Consider the following 26,569-nt stretch of genomic DNA (forward strand, 5'->3'; position numbering starts at 1 on the left):
CTAGCAGTGCGTATCATTTTCATGAGAGTGGTTTTCATTTGACAAAAAACTGCAATGTAAAGCTGTATCACCATAGCTATCCCGGGCATTTACATCTGACAATGGGAGCAAAAGCTCTACACACTCCAGACATTGGTCCAATGCTGCACAGTGGAGAAGTGTTTCACCTTTCTTGTTCTTGATATTCACATCAGCCTCCTTGTCTAGCAGTGCTTGTATCACTTCATGATAGTGGTTTTCATTTGACAACAAACTGCAATGTAAGGCTGTATCACCATCACTATTCAGGGCATTTACATCTGACAATGGAAGCAATAACTCAACACACTCTATACACTGGTTCAATGCTGCACAGTGGAGAAATGTTTCACCTTTCTTATTCTTGATTTTCACATCAGCATCCTTGTCTAGCAGTGCTTGTATCATTTCATGAGAGTGGTTTTCATTTGACAAAAAACTGCAATGTAAAGCTGTATCACCATAGCTATCCTGTCCATTTACATCTGACAATGGAAGCAATAGCTCAACACATTCCATACACTGCTTCCTTGCTGCACAGTGGAGAAGTGTTTCACCTTTCTTGTTCTTGATTTTCACATCAGCCTCCTTGTCTAGCAGTGCTTGTATCACATCATGAGAGTGGGGTTCATTTGACAAGAAACTGCAATGTAAAGCTGTATCACCATCACTATTCTGGGCATTTACATCTGACAATGGAAGCAATAGCTTAACACATTCCATACACTGCTTCCTTGCTGCACGGTGGAGAAGTGTTTCACCTTTCTTGTTCTTGATTTTCACATCAGCCTCCTTGTCTAGCAGTGCTTGTATCACATCATGAGAGTGGGGTTCATTTGACAAGAAACTGCAATGTAAACCTGTATCACCATCACTATTCAGGGCATTTACATCTGACAATGGGAACAACAGTTTAACACACTCTATACACTGGTTCATTGCTGCACGGTGGAGAAGTGTTTGACCTTTCTTGTTCTTGATTTTCACATCAGCCTCCTTGTCTAACAGTGCTTTTATCATTTCATGAGAGTGGTTTTCATTTGACAAGAAACTGCAATGTAAAGCTGTATCACCATAGCTATCCCGGGCATTTACATCTGACAATGGGAGCAAAAGCTCTACACACTCCAGACATTGGTTCAATGCTGCACAGTGGAGAAGTGTTTCACCTTTCTTGTTTCTGATTCCTGCATCAGCTCCCTTCTCCAGCAGTGCTTGTATCACTTCATGAGAGTGGGGATCATATGACAACAAAAAGCAATGTAAAGCTGTATCACCATCACTATTCAGGGCATTTACATCTGACAATGGAAGCAATAGCTCAACACACTCTATACACTGGTTCAATGCTGCACAGTGGAGAAGTGTTTCACCTTTCTTGTTCTTGATATTCACATCAGCCTCCATGTCTAGCAGTGCTTGTATCACATCATGAGAGTGGTTTTCATTTGACAACAAACTGCAATGTAAGGCTGTATCACCATCACTATTCAGGGCATTTACATCTGACAATGGAAGCAATAGCTCAACACACCCTATACACTGGTTCAATGCTGCACAGTGGAGAAATGTTTCACCTTTCTTATTCTTGATTTTCACATCAGCATCCTTGTCTAGCAGTGCTTGTATCATTTCATGAGAGTGGTTTTCATTTGACAAAAAACTGCAATGTAAAGCTGTATCACCATAGCTATCCTGGCAATTTACATCTGACAATGGGAGCAACAGTTCAACACATTCCATACACTGCTTCCTTGCTGCACAGTGGAGAAGTGTTTCACCTTTCTTGTTCTTGATTTTCACATCAGCCTCCTTGTCTAGCAGTGCTTGTATCACATCATGAGAGTGGGGTTCATTTGACAAGAAACTGCAATGTAAACCTGTATCACCATCACTATTCAGGGCATTTACATCTGACAATGGAAGCAATAGCTTAACACACTCCATACACTGGTTCCATCCTGCACGGTGGAGAAGTGTTTCATCTTTCTTGTTCTTGATTTTCACATCAGCCTCCTTGTCTAGCAGTGCTTGTATCACTTCATGAGAGTGGTTTTCATTTGACAACAAACTGCAATGTAAAGCTGTATCACCATCACTATTCAGGGCATTTACATCTGACAATGGAAGCAATAGCTCAACACACTCCACACACTGGTTCGATGCTGCACGGTGGAGAAGTGTTTCACCTTTCTTATTCTTGATTTTCACATCAGCCTCCTTGTCTAGCAGTGCTTGTATCATTTCATGAGAGTGGTTTCATTTGACAAGAAACTGCAATGTAAAGCTGTATCACCATAGCTATCCTGGGCATTTACATCTGACAATGGGAGCAACAGTTCAACACAATCCATACACTGCTTTCCTTGATGCACGGTGGAGAAGTGTTTCACCTTTCTTGTTCTTGATTTTCACATCAGCATCCTTGTCTAGCAGTGCTTGTATCACATCATGAGAGTGGGGTTCATTTGACAACAAACTGCAATGTAAAGCTGTATCACCATCACTATTCAGGGCATTTACATCTGACAATGGAAGCAATAGCTCAACACACTCCATACACTGGATCAATGCTGCACAGTGGAGAAGTGTTTCACCTTTCTTGTTCTTGATTTTCACATCAGCCTCCTTGTCTAGCAGTGCTTGTATCATTTCATGAGAGTGGTTTTCATTTGACAAGAAACTGCAATGTAAAGCTGTATCACCATAGCTATCCTGGGCATTTACATCTGACAATGGGAGCAACAGTTTAACACACTCTATACACTGGTTCATTTGCTGCACAGTGGAGAAGTGTTTGACATTTCTTGTTTTGATTTTCACATCAGCCTCCTTGTCTAACAGCAGTGCTCAGTATCATTTCATGAGAGTGGTTTTCATTTGACAAGAAACTGCAATGTAAAGCTGTATCACCATCACTATTCAGGGCATTTACATCTGACAATGGAAGCAATAGCTCAACACACTCCATACACTGGATCAATGCTGCACAGTGGAGAAGTGTTTCACCTTTCTTGTTCTTGATTTTCACATCAGCCTCCTTGTCTAGCAGTGCTTGTATCATTTCATGAGAGTGGTTTTCATTTGACAAAAAACTGCAATGTAAAGCTGTATCACCATAGCTATCCCGGGCATTTACATCTGACAATGGGAGCAAAAGCTCTACACACTCCAGACATTGGTTCAATGCTGCACAGTGGAGAAGTGTTTCACCTTTCTTGTTCTTGATATTCACATCAGCCTCCTTGTCTAGCAGTGCTTGTATCACTTCATGATAGTGGTTTTCATTTGACAACAAACTGCAATGTAAGGCTGTATCACCATCACTATTCAGGGCATTTACATCTGACAATGGAAGCAATAACTCAACACACTCTATACACTGGTTCAATGCTGCACAGTGGAGAAATGTTTCACCTTTCTTATTCTTGATTTTCACATCAGCATCCTTGTCTAGCAGTGCTTGTATCATTTCATGAGAGTGGTTTTCATTTGACAAAAAACTGCAATGTAAAGCTGTATCACCATAGCTATCCTGTCCATTTACATCTGACAATGGAAGCAATAGCTCAACACATTCCATACACTGCTTCCTTTGCTGCACAGTGGAGAAGTGTTTCACCTTTCTTGTTCTTGATTTTCACATCAGCCTCCTTGTCTAGCAGTGCTTGTATCACATCATGAGAGTGGGGTTCATTTGACAAGAAACTGCAATGTAAACCTGTATCACCATCACTATTCTGGGCATTTACATCTGACAATGGAAGCAATAGCTTAACACATTCCATACACTGCTTCCTTGCTGCACGGTGGAGAAGTGTTTCACCTTTCTTGTTCTTGATTTTCACATCAGCCTCCTTGTCTAGCAGTGCTTGTATCACATCATGAGAGTGGGGTTCATTTGACAAGAAACTGCAATGTAAACCTGTATCACCATCACTATTCAGGGCATTTACATCTGACAATGGGAACAACAGTTTAACACACTCTATACACTGGTTCATTGCTGCACGGTGGAGAAGTGTTTGACCTTTCTTGTTCTTGATTTTCACATCAGCCTCCTTGTCTAACAGTGCTTTTATCATTTCATGAGAGTGGTTTTCATTTGACAAGAAACTGCAATGTAAAGCTGTATCACCATAGCTATCCCGGGCATTTACATCTGACAATGGGAGCAAAAGCTCTACACACTCCAGACATTGGTTCAATGCTGCACAGTGGAGAAGTGTTTCACCTTTCTTGTTTCACTGATTCACCATCAGCTCCCTTCTCCAGCAGTGCTTGTATCACTTCATGAGAGTGGGGATCATATGACAACAAAAAGCAATGTAAAGCTGTATCACCATCACTATTCAGGGCATTTACATCTGACAATGGAAGCAATAGCTCAACACACTCTCTATACACTGGTTCAATGCTGCACAGTGGAGAAGTGTTTCACCTTTCTTGTTCTTGATATTCACATCAGCCTCCATGTCTAGCAGTGCTTGTATCACATCATGAGAGTGGTTTTCATTTGACAACAAACTGCAATGTAAGGCTGTATCACCATCACTATTCAGGGCATTTACATCTGACAATGGAAGCAATAGCTCAACACACTCTATACACTGGTTCAATGCTGCACAGTGGAGAAGTGTTTCACCTTTCTTATTCTTGATTTTCACATCAGCATCCTTGTCTAGCAGTGCTTGTATCATTTCATGAGAGTGGTTTCATTTGACAAAACTGCAATGTAAAGCTGTATCACCATAGCTATCCTGGCAATTTTACATCTGACAATGGGAGCAACAGTTCAACACATTCCATACACTGCTTCCTTGCTGCACAGTGGAGAAGTGTTTCACCTTTCTTGTTCTTGATTTTCACATCAGCCTCCTTGTCTAGCAGTGCTTGTATCACATCATGAGAGTGGGGTTCATTTGACAAGAAACTGCAATGTAAACCTGTATCACCATCACTATTCAGGGCATTTACATCTGACAATGGAAGCAATAGCTAACACACTCCATACACTGGTTCCATGCTGCACGGTGGAGAAGTGTTTCACCTTTCTTGTTCTTGATTTTCACATCAGCCTCCTTGTCTAGCAGTGCTTGTATCATTTCATGAGAGTGGTTTTCATTTGACAAGAAACTGCAATGTAAAGCTGTATCACCATAGCTATCCTGGGCATTTACATCTGACAAATGGAAGCAAACAAAGCTCCACACCTCATACACTGGTTCAATGCTGCACAGTGGAGAAGTGTTTCACCTTTCTTGTTCTTGATTTTCACATCAGCCTCCTTGTCTAGCAGTGCTTGTATCACTTCATGAGAGTGGGGATCATATGACAACAAACTGCAATGTAAAGCTGTATCACCATCACTATTCAGGGCATTTACATCTGACATTGGAAGCAATAGCTCAACACACTCCATACACTGGTTCAATGCTGCACAGTGGAGAAGTGTTTCACCTTTCTTGTTCTTGATTTTCACATCAGCCTCCTTGTCTAGCAGTGCTTGTATCATTTCATGAGAGTGGTTTTCATTTGACAACAAACTGCAATGTAAAGCTGTATCACCATCACTATCCAGGGCATTTACATCTGACAATGGAAGCAATAGCTCAACACATTCCATACACTGGTTCAATGCTGCACAGTGGAGAAGTGTTTCACCTTTCTTGTTCTTGATTTTCACATCAGTCTCCTTGTCTAGCAGTGCTTGTATCATTTCATGAGAGTGGGTTTCATTTGACAAGAAACTGCAATGTAAAGCTGTATCACCATAGCTATCCCGGGCATTTACATCTGACAATGGAAGCAATAGCTCAACACACTCCATACACTGGTACGATGCTGCACAGTGGAGAAGTGTTTCACCATTCTTGTTCTTGAGTTTCACATCAGCCGCCTTATCTACCAATGCTTGTATTACTTTATGAGAGTGGGGTTCATTTGACAAGAAACTGCAATGTAAAGCTGTATCACCATCACTATTCAGGGCATTTACATCTGATAATGGAAGTAATAGCTTAACACACTCCATACACTGGTTAAAGGCTGCAGAGTGGAGAGGTGTTTCGCCTTTCTTGTTCTTGATTTTCACATCAGCCTCCTTGTCTAGCAGTGCTTGTATCACTTCATGAGAGTGGTTTTCATTTGACAACAAACTGGAAATGTAAAGCTGTATCACCATAGCTATCCTGGCCATTTACATCTGACAATGGAAGCAATAGCTTAACACACTCCAAACACTGGTTCAATGCTGCACGGTGGAGAAGTGTTTCACCTCTCTTGTCCTTGATTTTCACATCAGCCTCCTTGTCTAGCAGTGCTTGCATCACATCATGAGAGTGGGGTTCATATGATAAGAAACTGCAATGTAAAGCTGTATCACCATCACTATTCAGGGCATTTACATCTGACAATGGAAGCAATAGCTTAACACACTTCATACACTGGTTCCTTGCTGCACAGTGGAGAGCCGTTTCACCTTTCTTGTTCTTGATTTTCACATCAGCCTCCTTGTCTAGCAGTGCTTGTATCACATGAGAGTGGGGTTCATATGACAAGAAACTGTAATGTAAAGCTGTATCACCATCACTATTCAGGGCATTTACATCTGACAATGGAAGCAATAGCTTAACACACTCCATACACTCGTTCAATGCTGCACAGTGGAGAAGTGTTTCACCTTTCTTGTTCTTGATTTTCACATCAGCCTCCTTGTCTAGCAGTGCTTGTATCACTTCATGAGAGTGGGGATCAAATGACAAAAAACTGCAATGTAAAGCTGTATCACCATCACTATTCAGGGCATTTACATCTGACAATGGAAGCAATAGCTTAACACACTCCATACACTGGTACGATGCTGCAAGGTGGAGAAGTGTTTCACCTTTCTTGTTCTTGATTTTCACATCAGCCGCCTTATCTACCAGTGCTTGTATCACTTTATGAGAGTGGGGTTCATTTGACAGGAAACTGCAATGTAAAGCTGTATCACCATCATTATTCAGGGCATTTACATCTGACAATGGAAGTAATAGCTTAACACACTTCATACACTGGTTCAATGCTGCACGGTGGAGAGGTGTTTCACCTTTCTTGTTCTTGATTTTCACATCAGCCTCCTTGTCTAGCAGTGCTTGTATCACTTTATGAAAGTGGGGTCTGCATAACCAGGAACTGCAATGTAAAGCTGTATCACCATCACTATTCAGGGCATTTACATCTGACAATGGAAGTAATAGCTTAACACACTTCATACACTGCTTCCTTGCTGCACAGTGGAGAAGTGTTTCACCTTTCTTGTTCTTGATTTTCACATCAGCCTCCTTGTCTAGCAGTGCTTGTATAACTTCATGAGAGTGTTTTTTATTTGACAACAAACTGCAATGTAAAGCTGTACCACCATCACTATTCAGGGCATTTACATCTGACAATGGAAGCAATAGCTCAACACATTCCATACACTGCTTCCTTGCTGCACAGTGGAGAAGTGTTTGACCTTTCTTGTTCTTGATTTTCACATCAGCCTCCTTGTCTAGCAGTGCTTGTATCACTTCATGAGAGTGGGGTTCATTTGACAAGAAACTGCAATGTAAAGCTGTATCACCATCACTATTCAGGGCATTTACATCTGACAATGGAAGCAATAGCTCAACACACTCTATACACTGGTTGAATGCTGCACAGTGGAGAGATGTTTCACCTTCCTTATTCTTGATTTTCACATCAGCCTCCTTGTCTAGCAGTGCTTGTATCATTTCATGAGAGTGGTTTTCATTTGACAAGAAACTGCAATGTAAAGCTGTATCACCATCACTATCCTGGGCATTTACATCTGACAATGGGAGCAATAGCTCAACACACTCCATACACTGGTTCAATGCTGCACGGTGGAGAGGTGTTTCACCTTTCTTGTTCTTGATTTTCACATCAGCCTCCTTGTCTAGCAGTGCTTGTATAATTTTATGAAAGTGGGGTGTGCATGACCAGGAACTGCAATGTAAGGCTGTATCACCATCACTATCCTGGGCATTTACATCTGACAATGGAAGCAACAGCTTAACACACTCCATACACTGCTTCCTTGCTGCACAGTGGAGAGGTGTCTCATCGTCCTTGTTCAGGATTCCTACATCAGCCCCCTTCTCCAACAGTGCTTGTATCACATCATGAGAGTGGGATACATTTGACTGGAGCCTTAAGAGTAAAGCTGTTCTACCATCACCACCCTGGGTATTTACATTTGACAATGGCAGCAACAGCTCAACACACTCCATACATTGGTTCTGTGCTGCACAGTGAAGAGGTGTTTCACCTTTCTTGTTTTTGATTCCTGCATCAGCTCCCTTCTCCAGCAGTGCTTGTATCACATCATGAGAGTGGGATACATTTGACTGGAGACTTAAGAGTAAAGCTGTTCTACCATCACCAACCTGGGTATTTACATTTGACAATGGCAGCAACAGCTCAACACACTCCATACATTGGTTCTGTGCTGCACAGTGAAGAGGTGTTTCACCTTTCTTGTTTTTGATTCCTGCATCAGCTCCCTTCTCCAGCAGTGCTTGTATCACTTCATGAGAGTGAGGTTTATAAGACAAGACACTGCAATGCAAAGCTGTAGTACCATAGCTATCCTTGGCATTTACATCTGACACTGGGAGCAACAGCTCAACACATTCCAGACACTGGTTCAATGCTGCACAGTGGAGAAGTGTTTCACCTTTCTTGTTTCTGATTCCTGCATCAGCTCCCTTCTCCAGCAGTGCTTGTATCACATCATGAGAGTGGGATACATTTGACTGGAAACTTAAGAGTAAAGCTGTTCTACCATCACCACCCTGGGTATTTACATCTGACAATGGCAGCAACAGCTCAACACACTCCATACATTGGTTCTGTGCTGCACAGTGAAGAGGTGTTTCACCTTTCTTGTTTTTGATTCCTGCATCAGCTCCCTTCTCCAGCAGTGCTTGTATCACTTCATGAGAGTGAGGTTTATAAGACAAGACACTGCAATGCAAAGCTGTAGTACCATAGCTATCCTTGGCATTTACATCTGACACTGGGAGCAACAGCTCAACACATTCCAGACACTGGTTCAATGCTGCACAGTGGAGAAGTGTTTCACCTTTCTTGTTTCTGATTCCTGCATCAGCTCCCTTCTCCAGCAGTGCTTGTATCACATCATGAGAGTGGGATACATTTGACTGGAGACTTAAGAGTAAAGCTGTTCTACCATCACCACCCTGGATATTTACATCTGACAATGGCAGCAACAGCTCAACACACTCCATACATTGGTTCTGTGCTGCACAGTGAAGAGGTGTTTCACCTTTCTTGTTTTTGATTCCTGCATCAGCTCCCTTCTCCAGCAGTGCTTGTATCACATCATGAGAGTGGGATACATTTGACTGGAGACTTAAGAGTAAAGCTGTTCTACCATCACCAACCTGGGTATTTACATTTGACAATGGCAGCAACAGCTCAACACACTCCATACATTGGTTCTGTGCTGCACAGTGAAGAGGTGTATAACCTTTCTTGTTTTTGATTCCTGCATCAGCTCCCTTCCCCAGCAGTGCTTGTATCACTCCGTGAGAGTGGGGTTCATGTGACCAGGAACTGCAATGTAAGGCTGTATCACCATAGCTATCCCTGGCATTTACATCTGACAATGGGAGCAACAGCTCAACACATTCCATACACTGGTTCAATGCTGCACAGTGGAGAGGTGTTTTTCTCTCCTGGTTCTTGATTCCTGCATCAGCTCCCTTTTCCAAAAGTGTTTGTATTACTTTGTGACAGTAGTCCTTGTCAGTCATCACACAGCGATGTGAAGCTGTATTACCATAATACATGTCTACTGGAACACATTCCTTTGAAACATAAAACAGAGGAGACTGTTTACTGACATCAAGGATATTAGTATCAGCTTGAGCCTCTACCAACATTTTCACACAATCAGAATCTAAGAGTTGTGCAGCATAATGGAGCGCTGTGCACTTCATGTAATCGGTCAAGTTGACAAAGTCTTCATCATGATCAGATGAATTCTTATTGAGCAACAGCTTCAGCTTTTCCTTCTGGTCAACACAAGATTTCAATGCATAATGAAATGGAGTCGACCCTTCTGTGTCCACTGATAACTCTGACCCATGTTTCAGCAGTAAGTCAACACCATCAGCACCACCATACATACAAGCCAAATGTAATTGTGTCCGACCAAATTCATCAGTCACATTTATATCATCACGTGATCTGAGCAACAGTTTCCTTAACACAGATGGGTCTTTGTGACTAGATGCAAGACTTATCTTTCTGGAATCCAATTTTCCACCACCTTCTTCAAGAAGTGTCATCACCTCAAGTATTTCATGTCCAGCATTTGTAGTCAATTGTGGTATGTCCTTGTGGCAATTGCCATTGATTTTAAGCAACAATTCTAAGCAATGGCTGTAAAACTGGTCATGGTTTCCACTTAGAGCAGTGAGTTTTTGAATTAAAACCCTGATCACTGTCTTATTGCAGGAAATAACTGCAATACTTAAGAGCAGTTTCAGATTGGTTTCATTGTCTTCTATCTGACTAATGATAGTTGATGAGGTATTTGTATCTAGTTGTGGCCAGTTACAAAGTGAGATAAAACACAACATGTTTGGTTTAGCTCCACTTGAAAGAAGGGCTGTTGCTAAGTCTTTTTCACAAGTAAACAAAGCACAAAGCAAGGCTTCATTTAAAACAGGATGAACGTCCTCTGAATCATATCTACAAAGTAACTGAATGATACGTGAAGCAAACTCCTTCATGTGATTCATGATAACATAGGAGAGAAACAAATTATATTCAAGAATGTTGACAGTTCGTGGCAAACCTAGTTTTCCACTAAGAGGTAAAGCAATATCTTTGACAACTTTCCCTCCATTGTGCCTGCACAGTTGGTATATGTCATCAGTTTTCCATTCATGAAAGATCACACGTAAAAACTCTGTGTCTTGTAAAGCTGGGTGAGACAGCACAACGTATCGAGTGTTCTCATGTGACAGATATTCCCTCAGTTTATCAGCCAAAATTGGATAATCTTCTTCATCTAGAAAAACAACATTACGTTGCTTGCATCTTTCCAGTTTCTGTTTATTGATTCGAATAAATTCTAGCAGCATGACTGGTGTGCTCATTTTTATTCCTAAATCAGGACTATCTTCACACACGGCTACAAACAAGACATCATATATTGACCTGTGTGAGAACAGGAAACATCTGGAAGCTTCTAAAAGATATATCCCACAGACGGATTTTGCCACATGTTTTATGCCACCCTTGGAAAGACCATCTTTCTTCAGAATACAAAAGGGCAATATGGTTTTAAACTGCCTTTCAAATTTGTCTTCATGCTCTGCTGACATGAGCTCTTTCATGGAAAGTCGTCCTTCATTCATGAAAACCAACAGCAACACAAAATACACTTCAGGTTGCGTCTTCTTAACACACTCAATCAAATCTTTTATAAATTCAAAAGGTTTCTTGAAAAATTCAACTCCTTTCAATCTTGCATCCTTATTTGCTGCAAAGAATGTACAGCATTGTGGGAATCCCAAAGTAGTGTCCATATTGGCAATTTCTTTCATGTCTTCCTTCCTTACATATTTTCCACACAACTTCTCAAGGAACTTTAATTTTTCTGACTCTTGGAGACGGTACTTTCCTTCATCAAGAATGATCTCTTTTGCCTTATTTATTATTTCATATCCAAATATTTCTGGTTCTCCTTGAGAAATGATTTCTGGACGTGAAGTCATCACTAACCAAATCTGTCCAGACTCCACAAGAGGCCACACTAGATCAAACTTTTGCCTCCACTCATCAAGGCTTGACTGGATCAAATTTGTTCGCCCAAAAATGTCATCAACCATTACAACATACTTTTGTTGCCGCACGCCTTCAGATGTCTGAATGCAGCCCATATCTGTGTATGTTGAAACATGTCTTGTGGGATGTTTTGATTTGATCTTCAGCTCAGTTTCAGCTCAAGGAACAAATTAATGTTAGTCCAGGTAATTGTCATATCAATTATAATTCTTGTAATCTTTCTAGATTGCTAGATATCAAATATATATATACTGTATATACACGGTTTTATCAACACGTTTTGAACAAGAGAAAGCAAGTTATATGACTTGTCAATATTTTTAGAGTATATACACCATGGTATTAAAATCACATCTCTTACTAAACCAGATCTCTGTTATATATTTAGGAATCAGATCCATCAACAATAATATATAATAGACAGATTAAAGCACTTACTGATTAAATGTTGAAGAAGTGAACATTCGGCTGCTGAAAAGCAAATTTTATTTATTATTTTGTTGTTTAATATTTAGTACAACCAGAAATTATTGCGAATTTATGTTTGTAATTTTTTTAAAAACATTTCATGCCTCTGAATGCTTTGAACGATGTTTTGGGTCGTTGTCCTGCTGGAAAATCCAAAACTTTCCATAGAACACATGAGCAGATGGAAGTAAATGTCCTTCGAGAATATCTGTGTACCGCTCACTGTTCATATTCCCTTCAAATACACAGAGGGGCGTTGCCCCTAACACAGATATGCCAACCCACACGTTAAATTTCGGACTGTACTTTGGGCGCTGATACAAAGGTCTATCAGTTTGTTTGGTCCAGAATTTCAGTGTATTAGGAAACAGCCACACAGAACTTTCATCTGAGAAAATCACATTGTCCCAGTTAACATTTCTATGCTGTAAGCACCAGTTCAACCTTCACTCCTTTTGTTCAGGTTTCATGATTGGTGTTTGAATTCCTCGACTTTTCTGCCAACCCATTGCATGCAGCTCAGTTCTATGGTCTCCTTACAGACAGCCACAGTTCCTCTTTCAATTATATCCAGCCTTAAATTTTCTAAACTCCTTCGTTTGTTTTTAGAAACAAGAAAACCAACCGCCTCCTGTCACCGACAGTCAATTTTCTGGGCCTACCTGCGCCTCCCTGGTGCTCAATGCCATATCCATTTGCAATATTTTTCAAAACACGATAAACAGTGGACAAAGGGATGCCTGTTCTACTTGAAATCACTTTAGCTGATCTGATGTCCTTGTTATAATACTCTAAAATCAACTTCCTCTTCTCTAAATCATCCATACTGAGGATCACTGAAAATGTCGTCTGCTAGCAAGTAAACAAAGGGGGATAACTCTTCACAAACTAATGAAAAAGGATTAACGGAGTTGTCTCCGTTGAATGAAACCAAGCAATTGATAGCTGGTCAAGGTTGTTTATACCAGAAATCCAATTAAACATATTCCTAAAATTCTCAATAATTTCTGGTCATACTATATATAGTACAAGAGTCATCAGAAGATGACATATCCCCCCGGCCCCCACATCTTTGAAAGAACAAATCATCTGACAGTTACTTAAAGTCCAGCTTGATTTTACACTAAGTGCGAATCGTTTCCATGGAAATGATGAAAAACATAAATGACAAAAATCTGCAAATAGCAAAAGGCACCACTTCAAGATCTGCCTCACATACCTGCCAAGTTTTACTGAAAGATATTAAGAAGTTTTTGAAACGAAACCCACCCCTCCCTTTTGAGACTAAGTCTAAATCGTTTCCATGGAAATCTAGAAAAATGTAAAAGACAAAAATCTGTAAATAGCAAAAGGAACCACTTTGGGATCTGCCTCAGATATCTGCCAAGTTTTGCTGAAAGATATTAAGAAGCTTTTGAGTTGTGCTCACGAAGCCCATCCCTCCCTTTTGAGACTAAGTCCAAAACGTTTCCATGGAAACCAAGAAAATAATAAATCACAAAAGTCTGTAAATAGCAAAAGGCACCACTTTGGGTACTGTTTGATATATCTACAAAGTTTTGTAGAAAAACATTGAACATTTTTTGAGTTACGCTCCAGAAACGAAACCTACCCCTCCCTTTTGAGACTAAGTCCAAATCGTTTCCATGGAAACCGGGAAAAATAAAAATGACAAAATCTGCAAATAGCAAAAGGCACCACTTAAGGTTCTGTTTGATATATCTACCAAGTTTTGTTGAATAATATTGAACGGTTCTTGAGTTATGCTCCGGAAACGAAGCCCACCCCTCCCTTTTGAGACTAAGTCCGAATCGTTTCCATGAAAACCGAGCAAATAATAATCACAAAAGTCTGCAAATACCAAAAGGCACCACTGTGGGATCTGCCTCACATATCTGCCAAGTTTTGCTGAAAGATATTAAGAAGTTTTTGAGTTGTGCTCCGGAAACGAAGCCCACCCCTCCCTTTTGGGACTTAGTTTGATTTGTTTCCATGGAAACCGGGAAAAATAAAAATGCCAAAAATCTGCAAATAGCAAAAGGCACCACTTAAGGTTCTGTTTGATATATCTACCATGCTTTGTTGAAAAATATCGAACGGTCTTTGAGTTATGCTCTGGAAACAAAATGATTACGAACGGACGGACGGACGGACGAGGCGACGACTATATCCCACCACATTACATGCCGGTGGGATAAAAAGGAACTGGATACCAGAGAAATTGTGAACTAAGCACTGTCTATGACTAGTTCTTTGATAAGCTTTTCTTTCTCAACTATGATTAGAAACAAATGGAGATACATGTACAAGCTCTTTGGCTCACCAAAATTACGGCAGCCGTGTTGAAAGTTAAACAAGAAGACACAGTCATCAATATCCCCCGCAATGCATAATACTCTTCATGATTATGTCTACGAGTTATGATTATGTCAAATATTTAGGTGTGTATATAGAAAAGTGGAAGGAGAGTATTGAAATGATTTTTAAGTTCTGCTCCAGAAAATAGCACTATCACCAATTTCAGTCTATGTCAAACTTGTTGCCATGGAAATGCCAAAAATATTTTATTCAGAATTCCAAAACAACCAAAAGGAACCAGTACACCACCAGATCTATCTATGTGCCAAGTTTGGTGAAGAAATAGTGAACGGTTTTAGAGTTCAGCTCCGGAAAAGAGCACTACCGCCAATTTCAGGCTAAGTCAAACTTGTTGCCATGGAAACGCCAAAAATATTTTATTCACAATTCCAAAACTACCAAAAGGCACCAGTACACCACCAGATCTATCTATGTGTCAAGTTTGGTGAAGAAATAGTGAACGGTTTTAGAGTTCTGCTCCGGAAAAGAGCACTATCACCAATTTCAGGCTAAGTCGAACTTGTTGCCATGAAATGCCAAAAATATTTTATTCAGAATTCCAAAACTACCAAAAGGCACCAGTACACCACCAGATCTATCTATGTGCCAAGTTTGGTGAAGAAACAGTGAACGGTTTTAGAGTTCTGCTCCGGAAAAGTGCACTACCACCAATTTCTGTTTTAGTCAAACTTGTTGCCATGGAAACGCCAAAAATATTTTATTCAGAATTCCAAAACAACCAAAAAGAACCAGTACACCACCAGACCAAACTATGTGTCAAGTTTGGTGAAGAAATAGTGAACGGTTTTAGAGTTCAGCTCCGGAAAAGTGCACTACCACCAATTTCAGGCTGAGTCAAACTTGTTGCCATCGAAACGCCAAAAATATTTTATTCAGAATTACAAAACTACCAAAAGGCACCAGTACACCACCAGACCAATCTATGTGCCAAGTTTGGTGAAGAAATAGTGAACGGTTTTAGAGTTCAGCTCTGCAAAAGAGCACTACCACCAATTTCAGGCTAAGTCAAACTTGTTGCCATGGAAACGCCAAAAATGTTTTATTCAGAATTCCAAAACTACCAAAAGGCACCAGTACACCACCAGATCTATCTATTGGTCCAAGTTTGGTGAAGAAATAGTGAACGGTTTTAGAGTTCAGCTCCAGAAAAGTGTACTACCACCAATTTCAGGCTAAGTCAAAATTTGTTGCCATGGAAACGCCAAAAATATTTTATTCACAATTCCAAAACTACCAAAAGGCACCAGTACACCACCAGATCTATCTATGTGCCAAGTTTGGTGAAGAAATAGTGAATGGTTTTAGAGTTCTGCTCCGGAAAAGAGCACTACCAACAATTTCATTCTAAGTCGAACTTGTTGCCATGGAAATGCCAAAAATGTTTTATTCACAATTCCAAAACTACCAAAAGGCACCAGTACTCCACCAGATCTATATATGTGCCAAGTTTGGTGAAGAAATAGTGAACGGTTTTAGAGTTCAGCTCCGGAAAAGACAAATGTGCACGGAAGGATGGACGGACGGACAAACAGACGGACAAAACGCGTTGCGAGGGAAAACAAGAATTCAGGGATCCAAAATTATTATTGCAGGGATCCAAGCAGTAATTGTATATGTTACTCTTCTTAAAATACCACAGCTAAAAATAGTGTATGAAATAAGCCTAAAATTCAGCCAGACATCATGGCTTGTAACTTCAAAATGTTACCAGCCCAAAATGGATTTAACCAGACCAAATAAGGTGAATTTACACAGATGTCTGGAACTTCTAAAAAATTTCACCAGACCATCGGGCTGGCTAGCTGTAAATTTCGACCGTCCCTCAGAAATCTAAACCGTCTTGGGCGGTCGGACGGGCCTTATTTCATACACTGCTAAAAATCATCAATACAAAGTTTCAGATCATAAATCAAAATATGTTTTTAAAAACCAATGCATAACATGTTATACCACATACTACACATTTCAATTTCATAATTACACATGCAAAAGTGCCTGAGTAAATGCCCCAAAAATGTGAATATGACAGCCATGTTTTAAATCAATTTCACTAGCCTCTCAGTGCCAACTCAAGTGTTGAGTAGGTCCATTATTATGGTTCACATAAAAGCAACCTTTCATCTGACCAATCAGGGCGATGCTTAACAAAGTGACATTGAGAATCTGTTCCTGCAACCTTGAACAGTTTTCTACATGGTATGCTGAATGACAGCTACAGACTGTATAACTGCTTCTGTCAGAATAGGGGCGGTGGGGTAGCCTAGTGGTTAAAGTATTCGCTCGACACGCCGGGTACAATCTGTGAAGCCCATTTCTGGTGTCCCTGCCTTTTATTGCTGGAATATTGCTAAAAGTGGCATAAAAACCCACTCACTCACTCACTCTCAGGGTAATAATCTCTTGCTTCAGTCAGAAAAATATTTGAAACTTTCAACAGTCCAAGGGAAGTACTGCCATAAAGTCTCGATAGACATTCCAGAATTTTCTTTAGTTCTGCTTTCAAAATTTTGAAACAAAATATTTCATCAAACATTTTGAAAGGTAGTCTTGAATGAAAGTTTGAAACTTGCTGTAAGGCTTGAGAAAGCTGCATTCCCAATGACTAATGTCAACTTCTTGTCAGGTATTTCACTGGTAGTTCAAAGTTCAAGAAAGGTCATTCTGACATGACCTTAAAGTTCACATCCTCAAACATACGTGTTGTAGCAGTTAAGACAAAGATTTAATTTTAATGAGCTTGGTTCAAAGTCGTATTGAAGTACAGACACCATAGCTGGTTTCATTTGTGGTTTCAGTTCCAAAGAGCTTGTAGTTTCAGAAGAGTTACCTGTTTCAAGGTACAAGACAAAATGAGCAATCATTGTACTTTAAACAATAAATCATAGTTTCATCAAATGTGACCTTCTAAAAAAAACCCATTTACCTGCATTATTCACAGTCATCACAGCTGCCACATTACTTCCGATGGCCGTTCCACCAGTCATACCAGTCTGAAAGTCTGAAACACATCAACATAATTCATTAATATTAACATAATAAACATGTTTATTTCAGTGTAAAATACTGCAACAGTGATGACATCATCATAATCAGGTTTTGATCCAAACTGGAATGAAATGCCCATGCTAAGGAAAACAAGTTATATATTATGAATATTAATTGCTAACATTATTTCAGGGTTCTAAATAATATTTTCACATATTGTGTACTTACTCGGGCTGGCTAAATGGCTACAAGGATTGACAATCAGAAAATATTCAAAGAAAAAACTCATTAACAATGATGTATCTGCATGAAAATTGTGTCATTGATAACCTTGATAATATCTTATATGCACTATTGTCATGAAATAGAGACTTAATACACACGATACACAATGGTACGTCTTTATTCGTGAGCCGCTTCTAAACTGTGTCTATACTACTGTGTCTATACTACTTTTGTTAGAAATCCATGCACAAATGTGTCACCACTTACTATTGACATGAAATATATTGATACCTTTCCATCATTTTTGCTCAAAGTTATTCTCTGGTATTATCAAAAACTAATAAATGTATAGTTTATGATTATCTACATCTTAGATCTATATTAATATCCCACCTTATTATTTGCTAACAGGTTATCAGTCTCACTGACAGTGACACTGAAGTGCAGCAAGAGGGATTATCAGCTGAGTTACAAAAACAAACATCGATCAAAGGATTAACCGATAACACACTGATTGATTAATTGCTTTTATCTTGCACAGTGGATTTGTCAAAAGGTAAATGTTTATGTATGTACTATGTAGATTTACTAATCTATACTGAATACACCCTGTCGCAAAGTGCCTGTGTAAAAACAATGTCCTCCCTTCAGAGAATTAATTGCCAATACATTGATTGATTGCTCATTTTGGCTGACTAAATTACTTTGTTAAAGAATGGCGGACATCATGCAATTAGTTGACAGATGTGCTGTCTTGGGTGACCAATCAGACTCTACACAAATGTGAAAAACCTGAAATGATATATCACTTTTTCGCATATTAGACTGTTAAAAGACACATGACATAGAGCAGGATTCTTTGTCAGCTGAAAGTGAATGGCATGTCGTTCCTTTGTGTGGATATTGATGGATACATTCCTCGAAAAAGGTAGGATAGCCTGATATTGGTGCTGTAACTTTAGTCTGTTTTAATTTTAATATTTGCAATTTTTTTTATTCATTGGTTGTAGCATTATACAGAATCATTTTTTTTGCCGTGAAGTGTAATGAGACAGACAACATAGCGTGTGTGTGAAATAATACATAATCTACGTGAGCAATCTATAAAATGTCTAGATATTACAGTCATGTTATAAATTCACAATAAGTATAAGCAGATCGTGTGCATTTTATTAGGTTTCAAAATGCATACAAATATGATGATAAACTAATGAGGATTATCAGACAAAACATAAAGACGTACATTGACTCCGTTATTTTTCAGTCCTAACAATTTGGCAGACGGTTAAACTTCAAAATGTTTTCATTTGTTATCAAATTAATGAAGATGGAAATATTATCGAGTAAAAATGATTTCCTCTTTGTTAATCAATCTATACTTATACTATCAATTGTGCATGCGGGTAGCGCAGCAGAGGTCACGAACCAGTCAAGAATTATGGGATATCATCCGGGTACTCACGGGGAAAAACAATAATAAAAACAACAACCAGTCCACGGAAATCCCTTGGGATAATAAAGAAAATATCTTAAGCAAGTCTAGGTTTCCTCATGGTCAGAATTTCCCATCTCACATGGGCTCCTTTTCAATTTAAATGAGTTTATTTGTTAATACATGTATCAAAATTATATATACTGGACAAAAATAGTTAGGGATATATGTAAATTTGGAAATTATGAATAATGATCTGTTTATTCATTGACTTACGACCGCCTCCGTGGTGTAGTGGTTAGAGCGTCCGCCCGGAGAGCGGAAGGTCGCGGGTTCGATCCCCGACCGCGTCATACCAAAATACGTTAAAATATGGTCCTTGTTGGTCCCTGCCTGGCGCTCGGCATTAATGGGTACAACAAGGACTGGTCGGCTCGGAGTCAGTATAATGTGTCTGAGTGGGGTATTCATGCTTCACTGCGGCATGGTATCTCAGTGGGCTAGCACTATAAAACCAGCTTAAGTCAGGGCTAGTACAAGCAGCCGCACATACACATACACACGCATGCACGTCGTCATATGAGCGAAATATTCTCAAGCACGACGTTAAACCTAATTTCACCTCACCTCACCTCATTGACTTACTGATAAAATATCAATCATAAAAATACCAATCTCCCTAACTTATTTTGTCCAGTATTCATTCAGAGATTAAGCATTAGGGCTTCACATATTGTACCCATGTGGGAAATTGAACCCAGGCATTTGGCAAAGTGAGTGGAGGCTTTAACCACTAGGCTACCCCACCGCCCCCAGAAAAGATTGACCTGTAGTGTAACTGTGATGAAATACTGGTTTGGAAGACTCTGGGTAGTACTGACTGAGTTTGGTTTTACGCCGCTTTTAGCAATATTCCAGCAACATCACGGCGGGGGACACCAGAAATGGGCTTCACACATTGTGCCCATGTGGGAATTCGAACCCGGGTCTTTGGCGTGACGAGCCAATGCTTTCACCATTAGGCTACCCCACCGCCCCCCTCTGGGTAGTAAGTCAGGGACACACGGTCTTGTTTTACTGTTGTATGTTCTTCAATTTTCCATGTGTACTTGTGTATGCATTAAATTCAAAGCTAACTGGGTAGTGGTAGTTTTTTGTGCCCATTTTAAACAAATATTCAGCTTAACTGTGACGTTGTTCTTCAGATGGAGTTTGTTGTAGGTGATTTTAATTAACATGTTTAAGATGTGGCTACATGATTTTCAAAGAAATGTCCCTTTAAAAACAGCTTAAATGCTGTTTTTCAGTTTCAAGATAATATAAACATATTTACTGTTTTCAAAAACATACTTAATTTTTTGTATCAAAAGAGTTTAATCATGCTGTTGGGTAAATGTCTGTGATCATTTCACTATTCTCACAGGACAATGCTCTGCAAATGTTTGTTAACTGTAAAAATTTGAAATTGCAATTAAAAATATCTGAATTCAAGTTATTACAATCATGGCAATGTGTGGATTTTTGCAGGTTGACTTGTATTTCACATGCAGTTGAATAAATAAGATTGCAAAAGACTTTGATAAAAATGAGTTATGATATTATCAAATTAGAATTGAATAACTTTCAATTCAAGAAGAAGGGGACTTTTGAAAGTTCAGAAAGTTGGGCCAAAACCATACAAATTTTACTGATTATTTTTAACAGGTACTTGGGTCATTAGAAAGCCATGGATCAACAATCTCCATGGGTAAAAATACTTGATTACTGCAACTCCCTCTATTACAACATTCCTCAACAGCTCCTTTCACAACTCCAACGGATTCAGAATTCAGCCGCCCGTGTTGTTGCCCGTGCACCACGCTACCAAACTGTGACACCTATCTGTAAACATGATTTAGTTCCGAGTAGTAAATGTTCCGGTTCGGAATAAATGCCGTGAAATTGAGAATGGATGACACGAATAAAAATTCCGCACATACGGCAAATATTCCATCGAACAGGAACAAATACCGTAGGCCTAACCTATATTCCAGTCATTATTGAATGCAAAATGGACTCATCCAACTTGTCAACATCCGGGATGTCTACTAACTTCAACTCGGTTACATGTTGACTGTAACCTGGCTACTGACTGACTGTAACTTGGTTACATGTTGACTGTAACCTGGCTACTGACTGTAACTTGGCTACATGTCGACTGTAACCTGGCTACTGACTGTAACTTGGTTACATGTCGACTGTAACCTGGCTACTGACTAACTGTAGCTTGGTTACATGTTGACTGTAACCTGGCTACTGACTAACTGTAGCTTGGTTACATGTTCACTGTAATCAGGCTACAGACTAACTGTAACTTGGTTACATGCTGACTGTAACCTGGCTACTGACTAACTGTAGCTTGGTTACATGTTCACTGTAATCTGGCTACAGACTAACTGTAACTTGGTTACATGTTCACTGTAACCTGGCTACTGACTGTAACTTGGTTACATGTCGACTGTAACCTGGCTACTAACTGTAACTTGGTAACATGTCGACTGTAACCTGGCTACTGACTGTAACTTGGTTACATGTCGACTGTAACCTGGCTACTGACTGTTACTTTGTTACATGTCGACTGTAACCTGGCTACTGACTGTAACTTGGTTACATGTCGACTGTAACCTGGCTACTGACTAACTGTAACTAGGTTACATGTTGACTGTTATCTGGCTACTGACTAACTGTAACTAGGTTACATGTTCACTAACCTGGCTACTGACTGACTGTAACTTGGTTACATAGTGACTGTAACCTGGCTACCGACTAACTGTAACTTGGTTACATGTTGACTGTAATCTGGCTACTGACTGACTGTTAATTGTTACATGTTGACTGTAATCTGGCTACTGACTGACTGTTAATTGGTTACATGTTGACTGTAATCTGGCTACTGACTGACTGTTAATTGGTTACATGTTGACTGTAACCTGGCTACTGACTAACTTGGTAACATGTTGACTGTAACCTGGCTACTGACTGACTGTAACTTGGTTACATGTTGACTGTAACCTGGCTACTGACTGTAACCTGATTAATGAAGGTAACTTGGTTACATAATAACTGAACTCTTTTTAACACAAGATTCATTTAGAATCATCAGTTCGCATTCTGGGGAATCTACAATGTATTTTCATTAAAAAAATTAAGTAACTTTCACACATGATAATTGCTTCTTGATAGCCACATGATTTGTTCCATATGGAACAAATACCGTAGGAAAATCTTTTTTTCCTTTCCGTTCCCCCCACGCCCCAATTTTTAAGACCACCCCAACAAACAAAACCCTCTTTTAGACACTTTATGATGTGTGTGGAAGTTCCTCTTTACCCGGAATAAATTCTGTGTGTGCGGAACGAAATAATTGTTCCGCATGCACTATTACAGGAACAAATGTTGGAATGAAAAGTTCCACCGGAACTTTTACTATGGGGGAACCAAATCTTTTTTACAAACTCCAAACTCTTCACTGGCTTCCCGTATCAAGCAGAATTCAATACAAACTTCTTCTTCTTACACACAGCTGCATCTATGAAAACATGTTTTCTCAATATCTTAAAAGCCTCATTCATCTCCATGTTCCAAGCCGAATGCTCCGATCGTCAAACTCCCTACTGCTTACACAGCCTCACGTCAAAACAGCCATGGGATCAAGAGCGTTCTCTGCTGCAGCCCCCTATCTCTGGAACATTCTACCACTCACCCTAAAAGAAATAGAATCTGCTGATGCTTTCAAAACTGCCCTCAAAACTCATCTGTTCAAACTCTCTTTTCCATAGACATTGTCTACAATCTTTTCTCTTCATAGCGCCATTGAGCAATATCTTTTGGAAATAGGCGCTCTATAAATCAATTATTATTATTATTAAAAATACTTACAGTTAGTGGGAGCAGATGCGTTAGACTGGCTAGATCCATGTGGTGCTGGCGCTGATGACGATACACATTCTGTGATGTTACCAAACTTTGCCCTTTTCCGTGCTGTAACCATGGTAACATCACATGGATCATCAGCCTTCTGTGTCCGATCCGTCATGTCAGTGACATCACCTGAGTCAAGGGAATCAAGAGCTGTCCTCTTGCGATCCATCATGTCTGTGACATCCCCAAGTTTGGCCTTTTTCCTTACTGTGTCATCACATGGATCATCAGCCTTGCGTTTTCGATCCATCTTGTTTCAGTTTTCAAGTCAATAAAACGTTAACCCTTAAACAAAACACAACAGATGTAGTTTTTCTTTTGCCATGCATGTAAGATTAAATATATAATAAATACTGACTGCTCACATATAATGATTTTATTCACAATTAATTAAATTCTGGTTGCAGAACCAGATATTTGGTAAATGTATTTATTCACTGATTGAAACTACTTTCGTTAAGGAAAGAACTTCAAAGTTGGTTAGTAGATGAAGGTAAGTAATACTTTGAAAATGACATAAACTTCCCTTTGATAATCAACAATACGTCTCAATAATCATTTCAGATACAAAACAATTCATTGTCATTTCAACCACTGATCTTGATATAGTCCAGCATATAACTAGACGACTTTGCACAATACCAAGGTGTGCTCGACAACTCTATGTAGGCCTTGGCTGGAATACGAGTTTATTCATATGAACTAATCTTGATAGTGTCTGTGGTTTCGACGAAGTAACAGTTAATCCATGCTATAACAAGTCAAGACCTTGCTTTGACCAGATCAACAAACTTATCTTAGAAGTAGAATATCAAATTTTCCTGAGCTAACTTGGTTTATGATATAAAGAGGTGATGGGGGCCTGTCTTCCAACGCGGTGCTATTTCACATTTTGTTTTGCAGAGTTACATCCCTTGGGCACAATAGAAACCTATGATTGTGGGTTGAAATCCTGGTTCACACAGAATATTGTCAGCACCACATTTGTGATCGTAGGGTTTCACCAAAGTGATAGATGTAGGAATCATTTCATACTTTCTTCGTACATTCAACTAAAAAACCATCAGGAACACTGTTCAAAGAGGCCTTAAACCCAACTCCCTCACTCACTCATATATCACAACAAAGGCCACCTGTGACATGTTCAAGTGTCTTAAAAAATATCAAAAGAAATTCAAATTATACGTGGAGGTTATCATTAAGGTAATTATCTACAGGATAACATGAACGTCAATGAACTTCATCTCTAACTTCAGAAAATACATATGTTTTGGTGCAAGGGGTAAGAGGACCTCGTGATATTTTGGAGCTCCATATAAGTGTGAAACTCCACCTTTTCACATCCCTACCAATAATACAATTACTATGATGCACAGTTTACTTGATAGTGCAAATGTAAGACCCCACTTTATCTGAACTGTTTTGAGTCTGAAAGTGAGTTTAGTTTTATGCTGCTTTTAGCAATATTACAGTAATATCATAGCAGGGGCCACCAGAAATGGGCCTCACACATTGTACCGATGTCGACATTCAAACTCAGGTCTTTGGCGTGCTATAACCACTAGGCTACCCCTCCACCCTTGAACTGGTTTGAAAAGTTTATAAATATTTCATTTCAGCACATTTGGAAGAAATACATTTCTAGGATATTATATAGATCTTAATTTGATCAAGCAGTTCTTTTACCTTTGAATATGACATTTGATGATATTTTGTGATTTTCAACATCACTTTTGATTCCTATCTTGGATTTGAAACCACAAGCTCAGGGTGAGACACCAAACCACCAGTGCATAACATCGGGCAATTTGGTGCCTGAAGTGGAGAGAGGATTCAGTGGGATTCAAACCCAGAATTACTAGACACTGTCAATTTATACTTTACAAAGAAAGTGCAATCCCAAACTACCCTTAACATTTGACATCTTTCTAAAAGGCATGAAGTACCGTCTTCATGGCTCTTGGCTATAGTATAAATTACCTGAAACAAGTTTATGCAGATGTATTTGAGAAAACGTCAAGTCATTAATTAAGAAACATGCAAAAGACAAATATAATAGTATATAGGTATACACTACCCCAAATGTCTTTATTGACTTTTTAAACTTCCGCGTTTAGTTATGGAGTGGGGCTTCTATTTTGTTTATCATATTGCTAACCTAAACCTTGATATATCTTCCTTTTTCTTTTGAAATCATAGGTAGCCTTCTGTTGATTTGTATCTGAGAATGTATGGATATTTTAATTAGTTAAAACCATCAGCGTTCTCGTGTATACTCTGTATGTATAGTTGATACATGAAAGCGAAACCACAATCAACATTTCATTTTCGAATGGAATTATTTGAACAATCAATAAATAAACATGTTTCTACGGCAATATACCTGATAAACGAGTTTGTCACTGACAATGAGAGGCCACTGTTTTTGACCAGGGAGTCTGTACAAGAATCTGTACAAGACTCCTGATTCTTCTTCTTCTCTGGGTGCCTGAGAAAGGGAAATCCCCTTTTCTCCGTCAATACTCGCTCTGTTACGTGAAGGGGCGATGCATTCGTGACCAACTCGTGTTATTCCGGGACAAGTCTTCTTGGGGGTTACGGAAAGAGGCGAGTTGTGACGAATGAGGGCGATGTTCTCCGAGGGCCGCATTGAAAACGTACCTACTCGACTCTTTCCGTGACCTTCAAGCCATCCGGCTTGCCGGAATGACACGAGTCGTTCCGAATGACTGAAAACGAACCCCAAGTTCCGCTGATAGGCGTTTCGGTGTTGGCTTCCATGTAGCCCGTATGGCACGCCGTTTTCACATTTATCAAGAAAATACTGGCATCGTAAATCATTGTATTGATATCTAGAATGGAAATAGATACATCTTGAACTGAACTGAGGATATTTTGAATTGAAATGAACATATCTTGAAATGTTGAGTTGAGTTATTCCAGCCATATAGTGACGAGATCAAGTGTGAATTAATAACATTGTTATAGCACCAAATTCGAACGCATGCAGTTCGTTATTCACATTACATACCTACAATTTATGATAAAGGTCAACCTCCCTCAGGTAGTTAACAATGAGATGCCCGCTCACGCGGGAAAACAGATCTTTCATATTTGCCGCATCATAGTGTGAATCCCTTGCAGTCGAAAAGGTCGGCACAGTCAAGCAGAATATGCTTGATCGTGAACACTTCACCACATGAAACACACATGGGAGGTCCATCCCCATCAGTT

The 26,569-nt window shown here is 39.5% G+C and overlaps 1 protein-coding gene across 1 annotated transcript; it reads right to left on the minus strand.

Annotated features, from left to right (window-relative positions):
• LOC124274831 lies at positions 1–26,016 on the minus strand. Its single transcript, XM_046710197.1, has 7 exons — positions 25,719–26,016; positions 23,294–23,620; positions 17,657–17,731; positions 12,325–12,357; positions 6,163–12,043; positions 4,415–4,545; positions 1–1,571 (listed from the first exon to the last, which is right to left on the minus strand). The coding sequence occupies exons 2-7, from the start codon at positions 23,583–23,585 to the stop codon at positions 1–3; spliced, it is 7,983 nt and encodes a 2,660-aa protein (XP_046566153.1). The 5' UTR covers positions 23,586–23,620; positions 25,719–26,016.
• Positions 26,017–26,569: the final 553 nt, after the last annotated feature.

Source organism: Haliotis rubra, unplaced genomic scaffold (assembly GCF_003918875.1).
Source record: "Haliotis rubra isolate DU_JTF1 unplaced genomic scaffold, ASM391887v1 Scf195, whole genome shotgun sequence".
Classification (NCBI taxonomy): domain Eukaryota; kingdom Metazoa; phylum Mollusca; class Gastropoda; order Lepetellida; family Haliotidae; genus Haliotis; species Haliotis rubra.